The sequence below is a fragment of the Mesoplodon bidens genome, assembly GCF_964165515.1.
Source record: "Mesoplodon bidens genome assembly, chromosome: 8".
NCBI lineage: Eukaryota > Metazoa > Chordata > Mammalia > Artiodactyla > Ziphiidae > Mesoplodon > Mesoplodon bidens.
In genome coordinates, this window is record NC_138165.1 from 92,391,551 (window position 1) to 92,408,328 (window position 16,778).

The following is a 16,778-nucleotide window of genomic DNA, read 5'->3' on the forward strand; positions in this document are numbered from 1 at the left end:
AGTGGAGTGGAGTAAGGGGATGAGTGAAATAGGTGAGGGGGATTAAGAGGTACCAAATTCTAGTTATAAATAAGTCACAGGGATAAAATGTACAGCATGGGCAATATAGTCTATAATGTTGTAATAACTTTGTATGGTGACAGATGGTAACTAGACTTACCATGTTGGTCATTTTGTAATGTATAGAAATATTGAATCACTACGTTGTACACCTGAAACTAACGTAGTGTTGTAGATCAATTATACTTCAATTAAAAAAAGATTGAAAAAAAAGACATGCATGCAGGTTTGTGTGATTAGCGCCATGAGGTTTGTGAGAGGAAAGAGCTCATTCAGACTTGGGGAGACTGTAAAGGAATCCACTCACTCTGGTCCAATGGCGTCTTCCTGTTAAGTTGGTATACTCTGATACAGGTAATGTTAAATCCTTGTAAAGCTAATGCTTCATTTCCAAAGGCATTTTCCTTTTCTTTTTTAATGTTATTCTTCTTTGCCAGTTACCAGTTTTTTTAATGTCAACTCAATGAATACTGAGTATTTTGAATTAGCATATGGAAGCTGGGTTTTGTATGGCTCTGGTGCATTTTTCTTGAACAAACTCTTTTGCTTTTGATAGGATATTCCACTATCAAAAGTTCATTAGAGCTGGGAAGTACCTAAAAGACCAGCTACTCTAAATAGCTCTCTCTGCAAATAAGAAAACTGAGGCTCAAGTTAAATGACATGCATAACCAGAGAGTATTTTTGGCAGGGCCAGGACTGAATATCCTGCCAGTATTGCTGTGAATATCTGCGAACGGAAAGCATTTGTTTTGGAGACTAATGGAAGTAATCATTATTTCCTTTTGCTGCTCTGTTTATCCTTGTCTTAGAGGCGCAGTTGAGTGCTGTTGATGCTTTGATTGACTCCATGAGCTTGGTAAAGAAAGATGAAGAGGAGGGCACCATTGAAGACTTATTTCCAACCAGCAAAATCCCAAATCCTCAATTTCAGAGATTATTTCAGGTGAGAGAGGAAAGGTGAACCAGTCATACTTTTTTTAGCTGAAAGAGAGCTAAGTGAAAAGTTAGGGTAATTGGCTGGTCCCAATCAAACTGAGGGCTCAGTTGCTCTGTCTATTTAATGGAAGAACAACACCTTTCTCTACCTACTGAAAAGAGATAAAAAAATACTCTGAGCTTTTAGAAAGAAAGAAGTAAAGTTAGGATGTTTTTAAATTTTTTTCTGGGAGAAGGCTAGATTTCTTTTTTTTTTAACAGGAGGGCCAAATAAAAAGCAGATTCTTCTTTTATGCTTTTTAATGGGTTTCTTCCTCTGTTTTATGTGAATGAGGCTTTTCCTTTTTTTTTTTTAATATCCAAATAGGAGGGGGGTTTTTATGAACTGTGTAATATGTAACCACTATTAGGGAAGAAGTGTTAGAGGTCAGAGAGGTTATAGTATGAACTTATTAAAGAGTAGCTAAAAAAAAGAAAAATATAAATTTCTGAGTCTTGGTCCAAAGGAATTAGAAGATGGACATTGGATTAAGGGAAGCTGGGTAACTTGACAAGCTGGGTAACTTGTGAAGGAAGGGGAGGGATGGACCAAGGATGAAGTGGAAGGACAATCCCAATCCTGGAATAACCTGGTGAAAGCAGGACATAAGCTTCTCTGAACCCCACAAAGGTGAAAAAAATCCCAAGCAGCTTTGCCAGGCAAACTATTCCCCTCTGGGAATGGAGGGCCTACTGCTGTGGCAGGTGGGGGGAGGTGGGGAGGTGGGAAAGGAGGCTGCATGTTGGGGAGTTCCTTAATTGCCCCTTTTGACTCATTTCTCAAAGCAACCTTAACTAACTCAAGTCCATGTTAGGGCCTGTTGTGATTTTGAGGGATCTTCTATACTCAGAAGAAACTGCCTGGTTTTTGGATGTTTGTAATTTAAAAAAAATATTTTTTTCTAAAATCAGAACTATGAAGATTAACAGGTCAAGACCTGACTCAGTGAATACTTTCGTATTCTAAGTGTAGTCAAGTATAAGTTACTTGTATACATTTCTTGGCTGTTTTTGACAAGTGGACATCATGACCTGAAGGCCTTTGCCATTTGTAGAGAAGGGAGGAGCAGACTAGTTGGTGTGGAAAGCTTGCAAAAACAGGTCACTATGGTGAAAAATAGAAACTTCTAATACTTGGCAGATACCAAGGGTAGGTACTATTATCTTCAACAGATATTTGTTGCATTAATGAACAGATGCAAGCCATAAGTGCAGGCATTGTTATCTTTTTTTCATTATCATCTTTTAAAGCTTTAAGAACTGGCAACTTTGATTTTTGTAGGGGAGAGTTTTTCTTTTTTTTCTTTTTTCCTTTTATTTTTTTAACATTTTTATTGGAGTATAATTGCTTTACAATGTTGTGTTAGTTTCTGCTTTGTAGCAAAGTGAATCACCTATATGTATACATATATCCCTATATCCCCTCCCTCTTGCGTCTCCCTCTCACCCCCCATCTCACCCCTCTAGGTGGTCACAAAGCACCGAGTGAGCTGATCTGCCCATGTGATGCAGCTGCTTCCCACTAGCTATGTATTTTACATTTGGTAGTGTTTATATGTCAGCGCTACTCTCTCACTTCGTCCCAGCTTACCCTTCCCCATCCCCGTGTCCTCAAGTCCGTTCTCTACATCTGCATCTTTGTTCCTGTCCTGTCCATAGGTTCATCAGAACCATTTTTTATTTTTAGATTCCATATATATGTGTTAGCATACAGTATGTGTTTTTCTCCTTCTGGCTTACTTCACTCCATGTGACAGACTCTAGGTCCATCCACCTCACTACAAATGACTCAATTTCGTTTCTTTTTATGGCTGAGTAATATGCCATTGTATATATGTGCCATATCTTCTTTATCCATTCATCTGTCAGTGGACACTTAGGTTGCTTCCATGTCCTGGCTATTGTAAATAGTGTTGCAGTGAACATTGTGGTACATGACTCGTTTTGAATTATTGCTTTCTCAGGGTAATATGCCCAGTAGTGGGATTGCTGGGTCATATGGTAGTTCTATTTTTAGTTTTTTAAGGAACCTCCATACTGTTCTCCATATTGGCTGTATCAATTTACATTCCCACCAACAGTACAGGAAGGTTCCCTTTTCTCCACACCCTCCCCAGCATTTATTGTTTGTAGATTTTTTGATGATGGCCATTCTGACTGGTGTGAGATGATACCTCATTATAGTTCAGATTTGCATTTCTGTAATGATTAGTGATATTGAACATCCTTTCACGTGTTTGTTGGCAATCTGTATATCTTCTTTGGGGAAATGTCTATTTAGGTCTTCTGCCTGTTTTTGGATCGGGTTGTTTGTTTTTTTGATATTGAGCTGCATGAGCTGCTTGTATATTTTGGAGATTAATCCTTTGTCAGTTCCTTCGTTTGCAAATATTTTCTCCTATTTTGAGGGTTGTCTTCTCATCTTGTTTATGGTTTCCTCTGCTGTGCAAAAGCTTTTGAGTTTCCTTATGTCCCATTTGTTTATTTTTGTTTTTATTTCCATTTCTCTAGGTGGTGGGTCAAAAAGGATCTTGCTGTGATGTATGTCATAAAGTGTTCTGCTTATGTTTTCCTCTAAGAGTATTATAGTGTCTGGCCTTACATTTAGGTCTTTAATCCATTTTGAGTTTATTTTTGTGTATGGCGTTAGAGAGTGTTCTAATTTCATTCTTTTACATGTAGCTGTCCAGTTTTCCCAGCACCACGTATTGAAGAGGCTGTCTTTTCTCCATTGTATGTCCTTGCCTCCTTTATCAAAGATAAGGTGACCATATGTGTGCGTGTTTATCTCTGGGCTTTTTATCCTGTTCCATTGATCTATATTTCTATTTTTGTGCCAGTACCATACTGTCTTGATTACTGTAGCTTTGTTGTATAGTCTGAAGTTCTGGAGCCTGATTCCTCCAGCTCCGTTTTCCTTTCTCAAGATTGCTTTGGCTACTAGGGGTCTTTTGTGTTTCCATACAAATTGTGAAATTTTTTGTTCTAATTCTGTGAAAAATGCCACTGGTAGTTTGATAGGGATTGCACTGAATCTGTAGATTGCTTTGGGTAGTACAGTCATTTTCACAATATTGATTCTTCCAATCCAAGAACGTGGTATATCTCTCCATCTGTTTGTATTGTATTTTTTTTCTCTTTAAATACTTTAGCAAAATTTATTTGCATACAGAGTGCTAATTAAACTTTTTTTTGCTTTTTCATTAAAACAGTTCACACCCTCTGTTGACACTGGTTTCTGTTGTTCTAAGTACTTGAAAACAACAAATGGCATTTCCTTAATTACTCTGACAGTTTTTATTAACACAAGTTGCCTTTGCATGTACAGTCCAGTTTATTGAGGTTTTGTCCTGTGTAGGCTTTATCCCATGAGCATGACTCAGAGTGGGAAGGTCTAATTTCTGCCTCCTGGCAGGGAAGATGTTTGTATCATCTTTAATTTCTTTCATCAGTGTCTTACGGTTTTCTACATACAGGTCTTTTGTCTCCTTAGGTAGGTTTATTCCTAGGTATTTTATTCTTTTTGTTGCAGTGGTAAATGGGATTGTTTCCTTAATTTCTGTTTCTGATTTTTCATTATTAGTGTATGAGAATGCAAGAGATTTCTGTGCATTAATTTTGTATCCTTCCACTTTAACAAATTCATTGATTAGCTCTAGTAGTTTTCTGGTAGCATCTTTAGGATTCTCTATGTATAGTATCATGTCATCTGCAAACAGTGACAGTTTTACTTCTTGTTTTCCGATTTGGATTCCTTTTATTTCTTTTTCTTCTCTGATTGCTATGGCTGAAACTTCCAAAACTGTGTTGAATAATAGTGGTGAGAGTGGGCAACCTTGTCCTGTTCCTGATCTTAGAGGAAATGGTTTCAATTTTTCACCACTGAAAATGATGTTGGCTGCGGGTTTGTCATATATGGCCTTTATTATGTTGAGGTAGGTTCCCTCTATACCTACTTTCTGGAGAGTTTTTATCATAAATAGGTGTTGAATTTTGTCCAAAGCTTTCTCTGCATCTATTGAGATGATCATATGGTTTTTATCCTTCAATTTGTTAATATGGTGTATCACATTGATTGATTTGCATATATTGAAGGATCCTTGCATTCCTGGGATAAACCCCACTTGATCATGGAGTATGATCCTTTTAATGTGCTGTTGGATTCTGTTTGCTAGTATTTTGTTGAGAATTTTTACATCTGTGTTCATCAGTGATATTGGCCTGTAGTTTTCTTTTTTTTTGTGGCGTCTTTGTCTGGTTTTGGTATCAGGGTGATGGTGGTCTCGTAGGATGAGTTTGGAGTGTTCCTCCCTCTGGTATATTTGGAAGAGTTTGAGAAGGATAGGTGTTAGCTCTTCTCTGTATGTTTGATAGAATTTGCCTGTGAAGCCATCTGGTCCTGGGCTTTGGTTTGTTGGAAGATTTTTAATCACAGTTTCAATTTCAGTGCTTGTGATTGGTCTGTTTATATTTTCTGTTTCTTCCTGGTTCAGTCTCGGAAGGTTGTGCTTTTCTAAGATTTTGTCCATTTCTACCAGGTTGTCCATTTTATTGGCATATAGTTGCTTGTAGTAATCTCATGATCCTTTGTATTTCTGCAGTGTCAGTTGTTACTTCTTCATTTCTAATTCTGTTGATTTGAGTCTTCTCCCTTTTTTTCTTGGTGAGTCTGGCTAATGGTTTATCAATTTTGTTTATCTTCTCAAATAACCAGCTTTTAGTTTTAGTGATCTTTGCTATCATTTCCTTCATTTCTTGTTCATTTATGTCTGATCTGATCTTTATTATTTATTTCCTTCTGCTAACTTTTAGGGGTTTTTTGTTCTTCTTTCTCTAATTATTTTAGGTGTAGCGTTAGGTTGTTTGAGATTTTTCTTATTTCTTGAGGTAGGATTGTATTGCTATAAACTTTCTTCTTAGAACTGGTTTTGCTGCATCCCATAGGTTTTGGGTCATTGTGTTTTCATTGTCATTTGTTTCTAGGTACCTCTTGATTTCCTCTTTTATTTCTTCAGTGATCTCTTGGTTATTTAGTAGTGTATTGTTTAGCCTCCATGTGTTTGTAATTTTTACAGTTTTTTTCCCTGTAATTTATGTCTAGTCTCATAGCAGTGTGGTCAGAAAAGATACCTGATACGATTTCAGTTTTCTTAAATTTACCAAGGCTTGATTTGTGACCCAACATATGATCTGTCCTGGAGAATGTTCCATGAGCACTTGAGAAGAAAGGGTATTCTGTTGTTTTTGGATGGAATGTCCTATAAACATCAGTTAAGTCCCTCTTATTAAACTAATGTGTCATTTAAAGCTTGTGTTTCCTTATTTATTTTCATTTTGGATGATCTGTCCATTGGTGAAAGTGGGGTATTAAAGTCCCCCACTGTTATTGTGTTACTGTCTATTTCTCCTTTTATGGCTGTTAGCATTTGCCTTATGTATTAAGGTGCTCCTATGTTGGGTGCATAAATATTTACAATTGTTATATCTTCTTCTTGGATTGACCCTTGATCATTATGTAGTGTTCTTCTTTGTTTCTTGTAACAGTCTTTATTTTTTTTTTTTTTTTTTTTTTTTTTTTTTTTTTTGCTGTACGCGGGCCTCTCACCGCTGTGGCCTCTCCCGTTGCGGAGCACAGGCTCCGGACACACAGGCTCCGCGGCCATGGCTCGCGGGCCCAGCCGCTCCGCGGCATGTGGGATCTTCCGGGATAGGGGCACGAACCCGTGTCCCCTGCATCGGCAGGCGGACTCTCAACCACTGCGCCACCAGGGAAGCCCATCAGTCTTTATTTTAAAGTCTATTTTGTCTGATATGAGAATTGCTACTCCAACTTTCTTTTGATTTCCATTTGCATGGAATATCTTTTTCCATCCCTTCACTTTCAGTCTGTATGTTTCCCTAGATCTGAAGTGGGTCTCTTGTAGACAGTATGTATATGGATCTTGTTTTTGTATCCATTCAGCCAGTCTATGTCTTTTGGTTGGAGCATTTAGTCCATTTACATTTAAGGTAATTATCAATATGTATGTTCCTGTTACCATTTCTTAATTGTTCTGGGTTTGTTTTTCTAGGTCTTTTCCTTCTCTTGTGTTTCCTGCCTAGAGAAGTTCCTTTAGCATTTGTTGTAAAGCTGGTTTGGTGGTGCTGATCTCTCTTAGCTTTTGCTTGTCTGTAAAGGTTTTAATTTCTACATCAAATCTGAATGAGATCCTTGCTGGGTAGAGTAATCTTGGTTATAGCTTTTTCCCTTTCATCACTTTAAATATGTCCTTCCACTCCCTTGTGGCTTGCAGAGTTTCTGCTGGAAGATCAGCTCTTAACCTTATGGGAATTCCCTTGTATGTTATTTGTTGCTTTTCCCTGCTGCTTTTAATATTTTTTCTTTGTATTTAAATTTTGATAGTTTGATCAGTATGTGTCTTGGCGTGTTTCTCCTTGGATTTATCCTGTATGGGACTCTGTGCTTCCTGGACTTGATTGACTATTTCCCCTCCCATGTTAGGGAAGTTTTCAACTCTCATCTCTTCAAATAGTTTCTCGGACCCTTTCTTTTTCTCTTCTTCTCCTGGGACCACTATAATTCAAATGTTGGTGCATTTTATGTTGTCCCAGAGGTGTCTGGGACTGTCCTGAATTCTTTTCATTTTTTTTTCTTTATTGTGCTCTGCAGTAGTTATTTCCACTATTTTATCTTCCAGGTCACTTATCCATTCTTCTGCCTCAGTTATTCTGCTATTGATTCCTTCTAGAGAATTTTTAATTTCATTTATTGTGTTGTTCATCATTGTTTTTCTTCTAGGTCCATGTTAAACGTTTCTTGTATTTTCTTCATTCTATTTCCAAGAGTTTGGATCATGTTTACTATCATTACTCTGAATTGTTTTTCAGGTAGACTGCTTATTTCTTCTTCATTTGTTTGGTCTGGTGGGTTTTTACCTTGCTCCTTCATCTGCTGTGTGTTTTTCTGTCTTCTCATTTTGCTTAACTTACTGTGTTTGGGGGCTCCTTTTCACAGGCTGCAGGTTCGTAGTTCCCATTGTTTTTGGTGTCTGCCCCCAGTGGGTAAGTTTGGTTCAGTGGCTTGTGTAGGCTTCCTGGTGGAGGGAATTGGTTCCTGTGTTCTGTTGGGTGGGGCTGGATCTTATGTTTCTGGTGGGCAGGGCTGTGTCTGGTGGTGTGTTTTGGGGTGTCTGTGAACTTAATATGATTTTAGGCAGCCTCTCTGCTAATGGGTGAGGTTGTGTTCCTGTCTTACTAGTTGTTTGGCATGGGGCGTCCAGCGCTGGAGTTTGCTGGCCGCTGGGTGAAGCTGGGTCTTAGCATTGAGACGGAGATCTCTGGGAGAACTCTGGCCGATTGATAATTGCGTGGGGCTGGGAGGTCTCTGGTGGTCCAGCGTTCTGAACTCGGCTCTCCCACCTCAGAGGCTCAGGCCTGATGCCAGACCGGAGCACCAATACCCTGTCAGCCACATGGCTCAGAAGACAAGGGAGAAAAAAATAAGGGAAAATCAATCAATCAATAAAATTTTTAAAATTATTAAAATAATAAAAAATAGTTTAAATAAAGGAAGAGAGCAACTAAACCAATAAACAAATCCACCAGTGATAACAAGTGCTAAAAACTAAACTAAGGTAAACATAAAAATCAGAAACAAATCAGTTGCAGACAGCAAACCCAAGTCTGCAGTTGCTCCCAAAGTCCACCTCCTCAATTTGGGATGATTTGTTGTCTATTCAGGTATTCCACAGATGCAGGGTACCTCAAGTTGACTGGGGACATTTAATCCGCTGCTCCTGAGGCTGCTGGGAGAGATTTCCCTTTCTCTTCTTTGTTCGCACAGCTCCTGGGATTCAGCTTTGGATTTGGCCCCGCCTCTGCGTGTAGATCGCCTTCAGGCATCTTTTCCCACCCAGACAGGACGGTGTTAAAGCAGCGGCTGATTAGGGGGCTCTGGTTCACTCATGCTGGGGCAAGGGAAGGGTACAGTAGTTATAATTGGAATGCGGGGCGAGCCTGCGGCGGCAGAGGCCAGTGTGACATTGCACCAGCCTGAGCCGCACCGTCTGTTCTCCCGGGGAAGTTGTCCCTGGATCACAGGACCCTGGCAGTGGTGGGCTGCACAGGCTCCTGGGGGTGTGGGGGTGTGGATAGTGATGTGTGCTTGTACACAGGATTCTTGGTGGCTGCAGCAGCAGCAGTAGCGTTTCAGGCCCATCTCTGGGGTCTGAGCTGATAGCCGCAGCTCACGCCCTTCTTTGGAGCTCGTTTAGGCGGTGCTCTGCCTTCTGTCGGCAGATGGGGAAGGAATCCTCTCTCCTCACGCACCGCAGAACAACAGTTTCTTGCCTCTCCGGCAGGTGCAGACTTTTTCCCAGACTCCCTCCCGGCTAGCTGTGGTGCACTAGCCCCCTGCAGGCTGTGTTCACGCCGCCAACCCCAGTCCTCCCCCTGCGCTCCTACCGAAGCCCGAGCCTCAGCTCCCAGCCCCGCCCGCCCTGGCGGGGGAGCAGACAAGCCTCTCGGGCTGGTGAGTGGTGGTTGGCCCCGGTCCTCTGTGCGGGAATCTCTCCGCTTTGCGCTCCACACCCCTGTTGATGCGCTGTCCTCCGCGGCTCCGAAGCTTCCCCCTCCGCCACCCGCAGTCTCCGCCCACGAAGGTGCTCCTAGTGTGTGGAAACCTTTCCTGCTTCACAGCTCCCTCCCACTGGTGCAGGTCCCGTCCCTATTCTTTGTCTCTGTTTTTTCTTTTTTCTTTTGCCCTACCCAGGTACGTGGGGAGTTTCTTGCCTTTTGGGAGGTCTGAGGTCTTCTGCCAGTGTTCAGTAGGTGTTCTGTAGGAGTTGTTCCACATGTAGATGTATTTCTGATGTATTTGTGGGGAGGAAGGTGATCTCCACGTCTTACTCCTCCGCCATCTTGAAGGTCCCCCTCGGAGAGTTGTTAACATGGCCCATCTGTATAAAGAAGTATCATTGCTAGGGTGTGTATAAATTGAATTCACTTTTTCTAAAACAAATATTTATTGAGTACTAACAGTGTATCACGTGCTGGTGATACTATGAGCTCATTACCTGAAAGGACCCCTCCAGAGGAGTCAGGGGAGAAGAGAGAGATAAAACCAGTTGGCACAATAGTGGTGGGTACAAAATACTGTGGGAATAAGAGGAAAGAGAGATTCTTGCAAGTGAGTGACTTCAGGAAGAGTTCATTTAGGAATAAAGGCAATGTGTGATGTGCTGTGGGCATGCCAGGCAAAAGAAGTAGCACAGGCAAAAGCAAGAAAGCACAAAGAAGTGTGATGTATTTAGGGATCCACAAATAGTTCCATTTGGCTGGAGAACAGGCTCTATGGGAAAATGGTGGAAAAGGTAGCAGGTAGCAGGCAGGTCATGAAGAGCCAGTAGTTTTGATTTTATCCAATAGGCAGTGGTAATCACTAAAGGATTTTGTCAGCAGGCGGGTGACATGATTTTTAGAAAATAGGTCTGATGGTGGCATGGGAAATGGACTAGAGACCAGTTAGGAAACCTGCAGTGGCCCCCAGGAAGACTTGAATTAAAGCAGTGACAGAAAGTGGAGAGGAGAAAATTTAGAAGGTAGAGTAGATAGGACTTAAGGGATTGGATGGTGGTTGATGAGAAATAGGAATTGAAGATAACAGGATCCTAACTTGGATGATGTCACCATTAATTATGATAAGGAATATAGAATGAACAGACAGAAAAGGTAATTCATGCATTCTTGGAAGTGTTAAATTTGAGTTATCTGTTGGCTGTGCCAGTACAGACACTCAGTGGGAAGTTGGAAATAGGGGTGCAGAGCCCAAGAGAGCATTCAAGACTAAATGTATAGATTTGAGAGGCCTCCTCATTTAGGTAGAAACAGAAGTGAATGAGGTCACCTGGGAGAGTCTGTTGAGTGAGAAGGAGGGAGAATGAAGTCCTGAACACCCCCGTGAGTGGACAACTAGGGATAGACAGAAAAGCTGCCAGAAATGAAACAGTGTTCCTACCTCCCCCCTCCCCAAAAGGTCAGAGAGACAGAAAGAACTAGAAGAGTGTTGGAAAGGAAAGAGTCACAAATCAGACGTTGCACAGTGGTGAAGAGAGCTGAGCCTGGCAAAGGGCCTTTGGGGTTTGTAGTGAAGTCTTTGATGACTTTGAGGGCCCAGTGGGAGTAGAGTGATGGGGCGGGAGCCAGATTACAGTACCTGTAGGAGAAACCCTTACTGATGAAGGGAGGAGAGAGAGAGAGGACCCAGGAAGACTTTTCTTTTTTTCTTTTAAAATATCTATAACTAAGAGTAAATGAGCTGGGAGTAGGGGGCAGAAGGAGGGAGAGGTTAGTAATCAACTTGTTGGCAAGAGGTTAATTCTAATTTTGGAAAGAAATGCTGAAAAATATGTCTTTTGTCAAGTGTATACAGTTAATACTTCCTTTTAAATAATTGATACTGGGTTACTGAAATCAACATATTAGTAACTTATGAGCTAGCCACGTGGCCTGCAGTTTTTTCTCTAGTCTTTTTCAAATTGTAAAAATCACATGAAGGAAAACGGTTGCTTAAAGGAGAAATTAAGTAGATTGAGGACTGAGATCTCAGCTTCTCAGCTACTAAAAAGTGTCACTTTCTCATAACCTCTTTTTTTTTTAATGAATTGGAATTTTTTTGATTGAATTTTTATCCTACTTAGCTTTATCTAAAATGTGACCTTTAAGAAAATATGAGAGGGTGATGCTTTAGAACATCTCTTGTGGGTCCCTTATTACTGACTTATGGGCGATGACACTATTTGAAAGAATTGCCTGGAATTCAGAGTTCTTTTCCCAAAAATGCCACTTGGATATCACAGATAGAATCTTCCAGAGTATTTGCGAGGTAGTCTGCTATGTTGGGTGTTGGATTTCTGCTTACATCTTTAGGGCTTTGTAAGCTGTTTTTGGTATTTTAATAACTGACCTGAAGGTGAGCGCTGTGAATTGCGAATTATGTATTAGAAGGTTGGGGTAGATTCACAGGGTTTGGGATCTTTTTGGTTTCCCCTTTTGCTTTACATTAAACAGGCCTGATGTCATTGATGCTCCAGGGAAAGTAGAGTAATTAGGGAAAAGGAAAGCAGGAGTCAGGCTCTGAAACAGTGAATTTACTAGGAGAAGGAAGGCTTGGGGTTGGTCTCTTGAAATCGGGAGCAGGACATGAAATTTCTAGAGGAAATTGCTATTTAATACATACCTCAGGGTTTTCTGAGTTTGTAGAACATTGACTCTTTGATGGCATTTACTGTTTAAGCCCAAGTATCTTTATTTTTTTAGAACCGAGAAGTCTAGCTTCCATTTCTACAGGGTACGAAAACAATCCATGGAGTAGTTTAAGCCATATACCTTGTGATATAAAACAGTAATTTTAAAATTGCAGGAGCTATTCAGCTCCGTTTTTTTCTTTACAATTACTAACATATGAATTGTTCAAATGTGGGAATAGGAGCCTTGTTCTACAACCTAATTTTGGAATTATCCTCTAGCAAGGGGAGTAAAACATCAATGAATTGGGAGTTTCATTTTTTTTCTTTTTTTCTTAACGGTTATCTCATTTTTTGATTACATTCCTGCACTCCTTTTAGAATACTTACTTTTCTGGGCAGATAACACTACTGCCAAGGCCTGGTAGTCTGAAAGCAGTGTCAGTGATCGAATGGGAGTGGCTTGCGGTCCGGATCTCCACCCGTGTGAGCAGCGGAGAGCCTGCCCTGGCCTTGATCTTGGCCCCAGTCCTGGTGCTGCTTCCTGACACCTCTGTCACCTGTTCCGTAGAGTTCTGAGAAAGAGCGCTTTATTCACTCAGCCAGTACCTTTTAGGTGCTTATCATGTGTGGGGTGCTCTTTTCAGTACTTGGAATTCAGCAGTAGACAAGACAAACAAGGTCTCTACTTTCAAGGGGTAAGTGGAGGTAACAAACAGGTAAACTAAAAAAATGATGAGATAATTTTAGATAATGATAAATACTGTAAGAAATATAAGACAAGTTTAATGATAGAGAATGACAGGGAGGTAGCATGGGGGTAAAGGGCTCCTTCATACGGTGTCAGGGAAATCCTCTCAGAAGAGATGATAATTTAGCAAAGAACAGAATGATTTTTAAAAGGGCCAGCTCTGTTGAGATGTAACGGAAGGCAGAAGAGGCTGAGGGAGCGTTAAGCACAGGACCCAAAGTCTGGAGTGAGCTGGCATATGCGTGAAGCAGGAGGAACCCAGTCTAACGGGGCGGCTGGGGTGAGCAAGGAGGAGGGAGGCATGCAGGGGCTGTGTTAGGGTTGACTTTAGGGAATGGAAAGGAACTTGTTTTAAGATGACTTGAGCTACAGTAGAGCCATGAAAGTGGATGCAGGGAGACCAGTTAGGAGGGGATTGTGGTAGCCCACATGAGAGGTGATGGTGCCTGGACAAGAGTGGTATAGTGGAGATGGACGGAAGTGAGTAGATGGGTGGAGAACAGCCCAAGCTCAGCACTCGGGGGAGTTTTGGGACAGACCAGTAGTCTCATCTCTTCCACAGTGTTCATCCTGGGACTCACTGAGCATGGGCACCTCCCCTTTAGCACCTGATTCATCCACCTTAGGTTGTCTTCTAAGATTGTGCAAGGGAGAAAGCACAGCATGCTGAAGGGAGGTTAAAGGATTATAACCAAAAAGTTATCATCGCAGATTGTCAGAGGCTTTTGGAATCGTATCTCAGGGAACCTCGTATATCCTCCAAGTAGTCAGAGCAGTGGCCTCTTTTTATGAGATGAGGCTCCTTTCCAGGAGGACTTCAGCTGACGGTGCTGCTAGGCTTAGATCTGTTTTACAGTTGCTTTTGACGTTACCAACGTCCTGCTAACCAAGGCGGTTCTGGGTCCACCCTCTTTGCTGTCTTTTACATACGGTAGGAATCCCATAACCCTCCCAAATTAAGGAATGAGGATCCCTGATCAGAAGAGCGTAATGAAGCCGTGTGTGATGTCTACATCTGCGTTTTAAAATCCTTATGCCTTTTCCACAGTGTCTGCTGCACAGAGCTCTACATCCCCAGGAGCCTCTGCCCCCAATTCAGCAACACGTTTGGAATATGCTGGACCCCCCCACTGAGGTGACAGCTAAGTGTCAGGTTCCTGTCTCTAAAGTAAAGACCCTTTTCCCTCTGACTGAAGTCCTTAAGAAGAAGGACCAAGTGACTGCTCAGGACATTTTCCAAGATAAGTGAGTACTCGATGGAGCTTTGTGTGACGTTGGAACACAAAGATTGGTTGTGGTCTTAGAGGGGCTGTGGCATTAAGGGTTGCAACCTGGGTTTGTGGAGTCACAAAGGTGGGAGGAAGAAACCTTTTGCTATTTGAGCCTTGCATTGGAAATCCTGGTTTCTCACATCTGTCCACTGTAGATATATTTTATCCTTGTGCACCTAGAAATTAGAGCTACCTTTAGGGTTGTTGACTTTTTGATCAGCATCAGATTCTTGATGAATTATATATATAGGAAGACAAACAATCTTTGAATATCTGAGACTGAATTTTAACATCTTTAAAGTGCTGAGGATGAGAGGAGAGGGGTGAAAGTCGTAAGGTTTTTCGTTCTGGAGGTAAGGTGTCAGGAGAATATCGGTGAGATTTTTGGAGGGAAAATGGGAAGGAGAATGAAAAACCTGGCTTTCTGTAGTTGTGCTGTTACTGTGTTCATATGCTTGGTTATACCATTAGTGAGGTGTAGTTTAAGGATTGTGAAATGGTTTTCATATCCTTAGATCAAGCTCTCAGGTAGCTATTAAGTGTTTTTTCCCCACATCAAGTCTGTTTAGAGTTATATCAATTTCCATTCAAAGCAGAACAAAAACAAACCTTAAGAAGCTGTTCTTACCCAGAATTATTTGGGTGTATGACATTCATTTTACCAGGTTTTGGTTTTATTATTGGTGACTTTTCCCCCCAAATCAAAATGATATACTCATTTCTTTAGGTTGCATTCCAAGATCCAGTTTTAGATCACAGTTTTTTTCCTTTTTCTTTGATTTCCTTCCCACGGCTGCGTGTGTATTGACAAAGTAAAGCTTGTATTTGTAAATACCCCATTGGACCAGTATTGAGTAATTTCCAGAAACCTTCAATTTACAGGGTTCTGTAAATTGTTAATTTAATGAATTATCTGCCAAGTTGAAAAGACAGGTTTGCATTTTTGGTGGCTTTTTAGAGGTTAAAACCCCAAACTTTGTCAGAATTGGGGGGGGGAAATCATGGGATTGAAAGATTCTCTCATGTGCATTTCTAACACATCCTGGAGGCTTTTATGTTTCCTTTTAGTCTGTCATGCCTTCTTCTACATAGGAAGACTGTCACTAAAAATCTACTTCTGCTTTCCTCATCTACCTAGATCCTTCTGGATTCGTATCTTAGAACAGTTCAGTAAAATTCTGAGTCCTTTTCTTCCCATGACAGCCTTGCGTTAGTCTCTTCTGCAGTCATATGGCTGTTCCTTCTCTGTGTATTAAAGCTCCAGTTCATGATCTTGATTACCTTCTGGTATTGTGGGAAAGAAGTGGGCCATTTTCTCCTCCTCCTGTTGATTAAACTGTAAATTAGCTGGTTAAAAAGAAACATACCAGCTAGACCCAGAAGGCTGTTCTGTGATTTGATCCCTGCTGTGATTACACCTTCAGCCCTGTTCCCGTCACTCACTCTTTCAGGAAGCTTGAGCCTGCAGGGCTTCTTGTTCTCTGCCCCCGTAATGGTTTGGTTTGCCACACAGCCAAATTAGCTGCCGGGGGCCGGAGAATAATCTTGCGCGCACACACCTACGCACACCCCAGTTCTCTACTCTTCCTTCTCAGAAATCTTAGTTTTGAAGAACTGCAGAAATGACACATTTAACAAATATTTGTTGAGCACCTCCTATATTCAAGAATGACTCAGTCCTTCTGTAGGGTTCTTACAGCCACTCAATTTTTGTGATAAGGCTCCAATCAGCTTGACAGGTAGTCTCCCTAAGGGAAAGAAAGATTGCTAACAACCAGCTATGTTTTTGTGTATATTCAGCATCCCTGTATCCAGGGTACATACTTCCAGTATATGGATGAGGGGCTAAGATTGGCGGGGAGGGGCAAATGTCTGTTCAGGAAGTGTCAGAGGCCAAGGGAAGACCTCTGAGCTGGGAGTCTCTAGTTTTCATTCCAGCTTTTGCACTCTTGATCTAATTTTGGTTAAATAATTTTACCTTTCTGAGAGTTCCTTCATCTAAAAACAGGCTCATCGTAAGAGGCATTATAACAGTAAAATCACGGATATTAAAGGACTTTAAACTATTTGGAGGGAAGGCAGTAGTCCACACCCAGAGCAGTAATACTGTCGTTATCAGTAAAAACATTTGAGAAGATCTACTATTCATGATGAACCTGTTCAATCCCTAGTGTTGAAGTGATTTCTTCAGTTCACGAGGGTAAAAGCGCCATCTGACATTGCGTTCCGAAAATGTACTGAATATTATTACCCTTATCACAGAAAAGCACTGCTTCCCTTAATGTTGCTGCACACCCTTGAAATGAAAGCACCATCTCTGGGACAGAACTGACATGAGGATAGGGACATCTGAGGTCTGATCCTGCCTATGGAACTCATATGTGATCTTGATTTCTTTTTATCTCTATACGCAAACAGTGTAAAGTTTCCTACTTTTTGCAAGTCCCCTAAGACCCCAGTCCCTACTTCCTGTCA

The 16,778-nt window shown here is 41.2% G+C and overlaps 1 protein-coding gene across 2 annotated transcripts in view; it reads left to right on the plus strand.

Moving 5' to 3' along the window:
* XRCC5 (X-ray repair cross complementing 5) overlaps nucleotides 1-16,778 on the plus strand; it is a 97,368-nt gene that overhangs the window by 30,693 nt on the left and 49,897 nt on the right. For both annotated transcript variants that reach the window (XM_081243093.1, XM_081243092.1), the window contains exons 13-14: nucleotides 873-1,006; nucleotides 14,081-14,277. In XM_081243093.1, coding sequence (XP_081099219.1) covers nucleotides 873-1,006; nucleotides 14,081-14,277 — 331 coding nt within the window. The remainder of the gene's footprint in view (nucleotides 1-872; nucleotides 1,007-14,080; nucleotides 14,278-16,778) is intronic.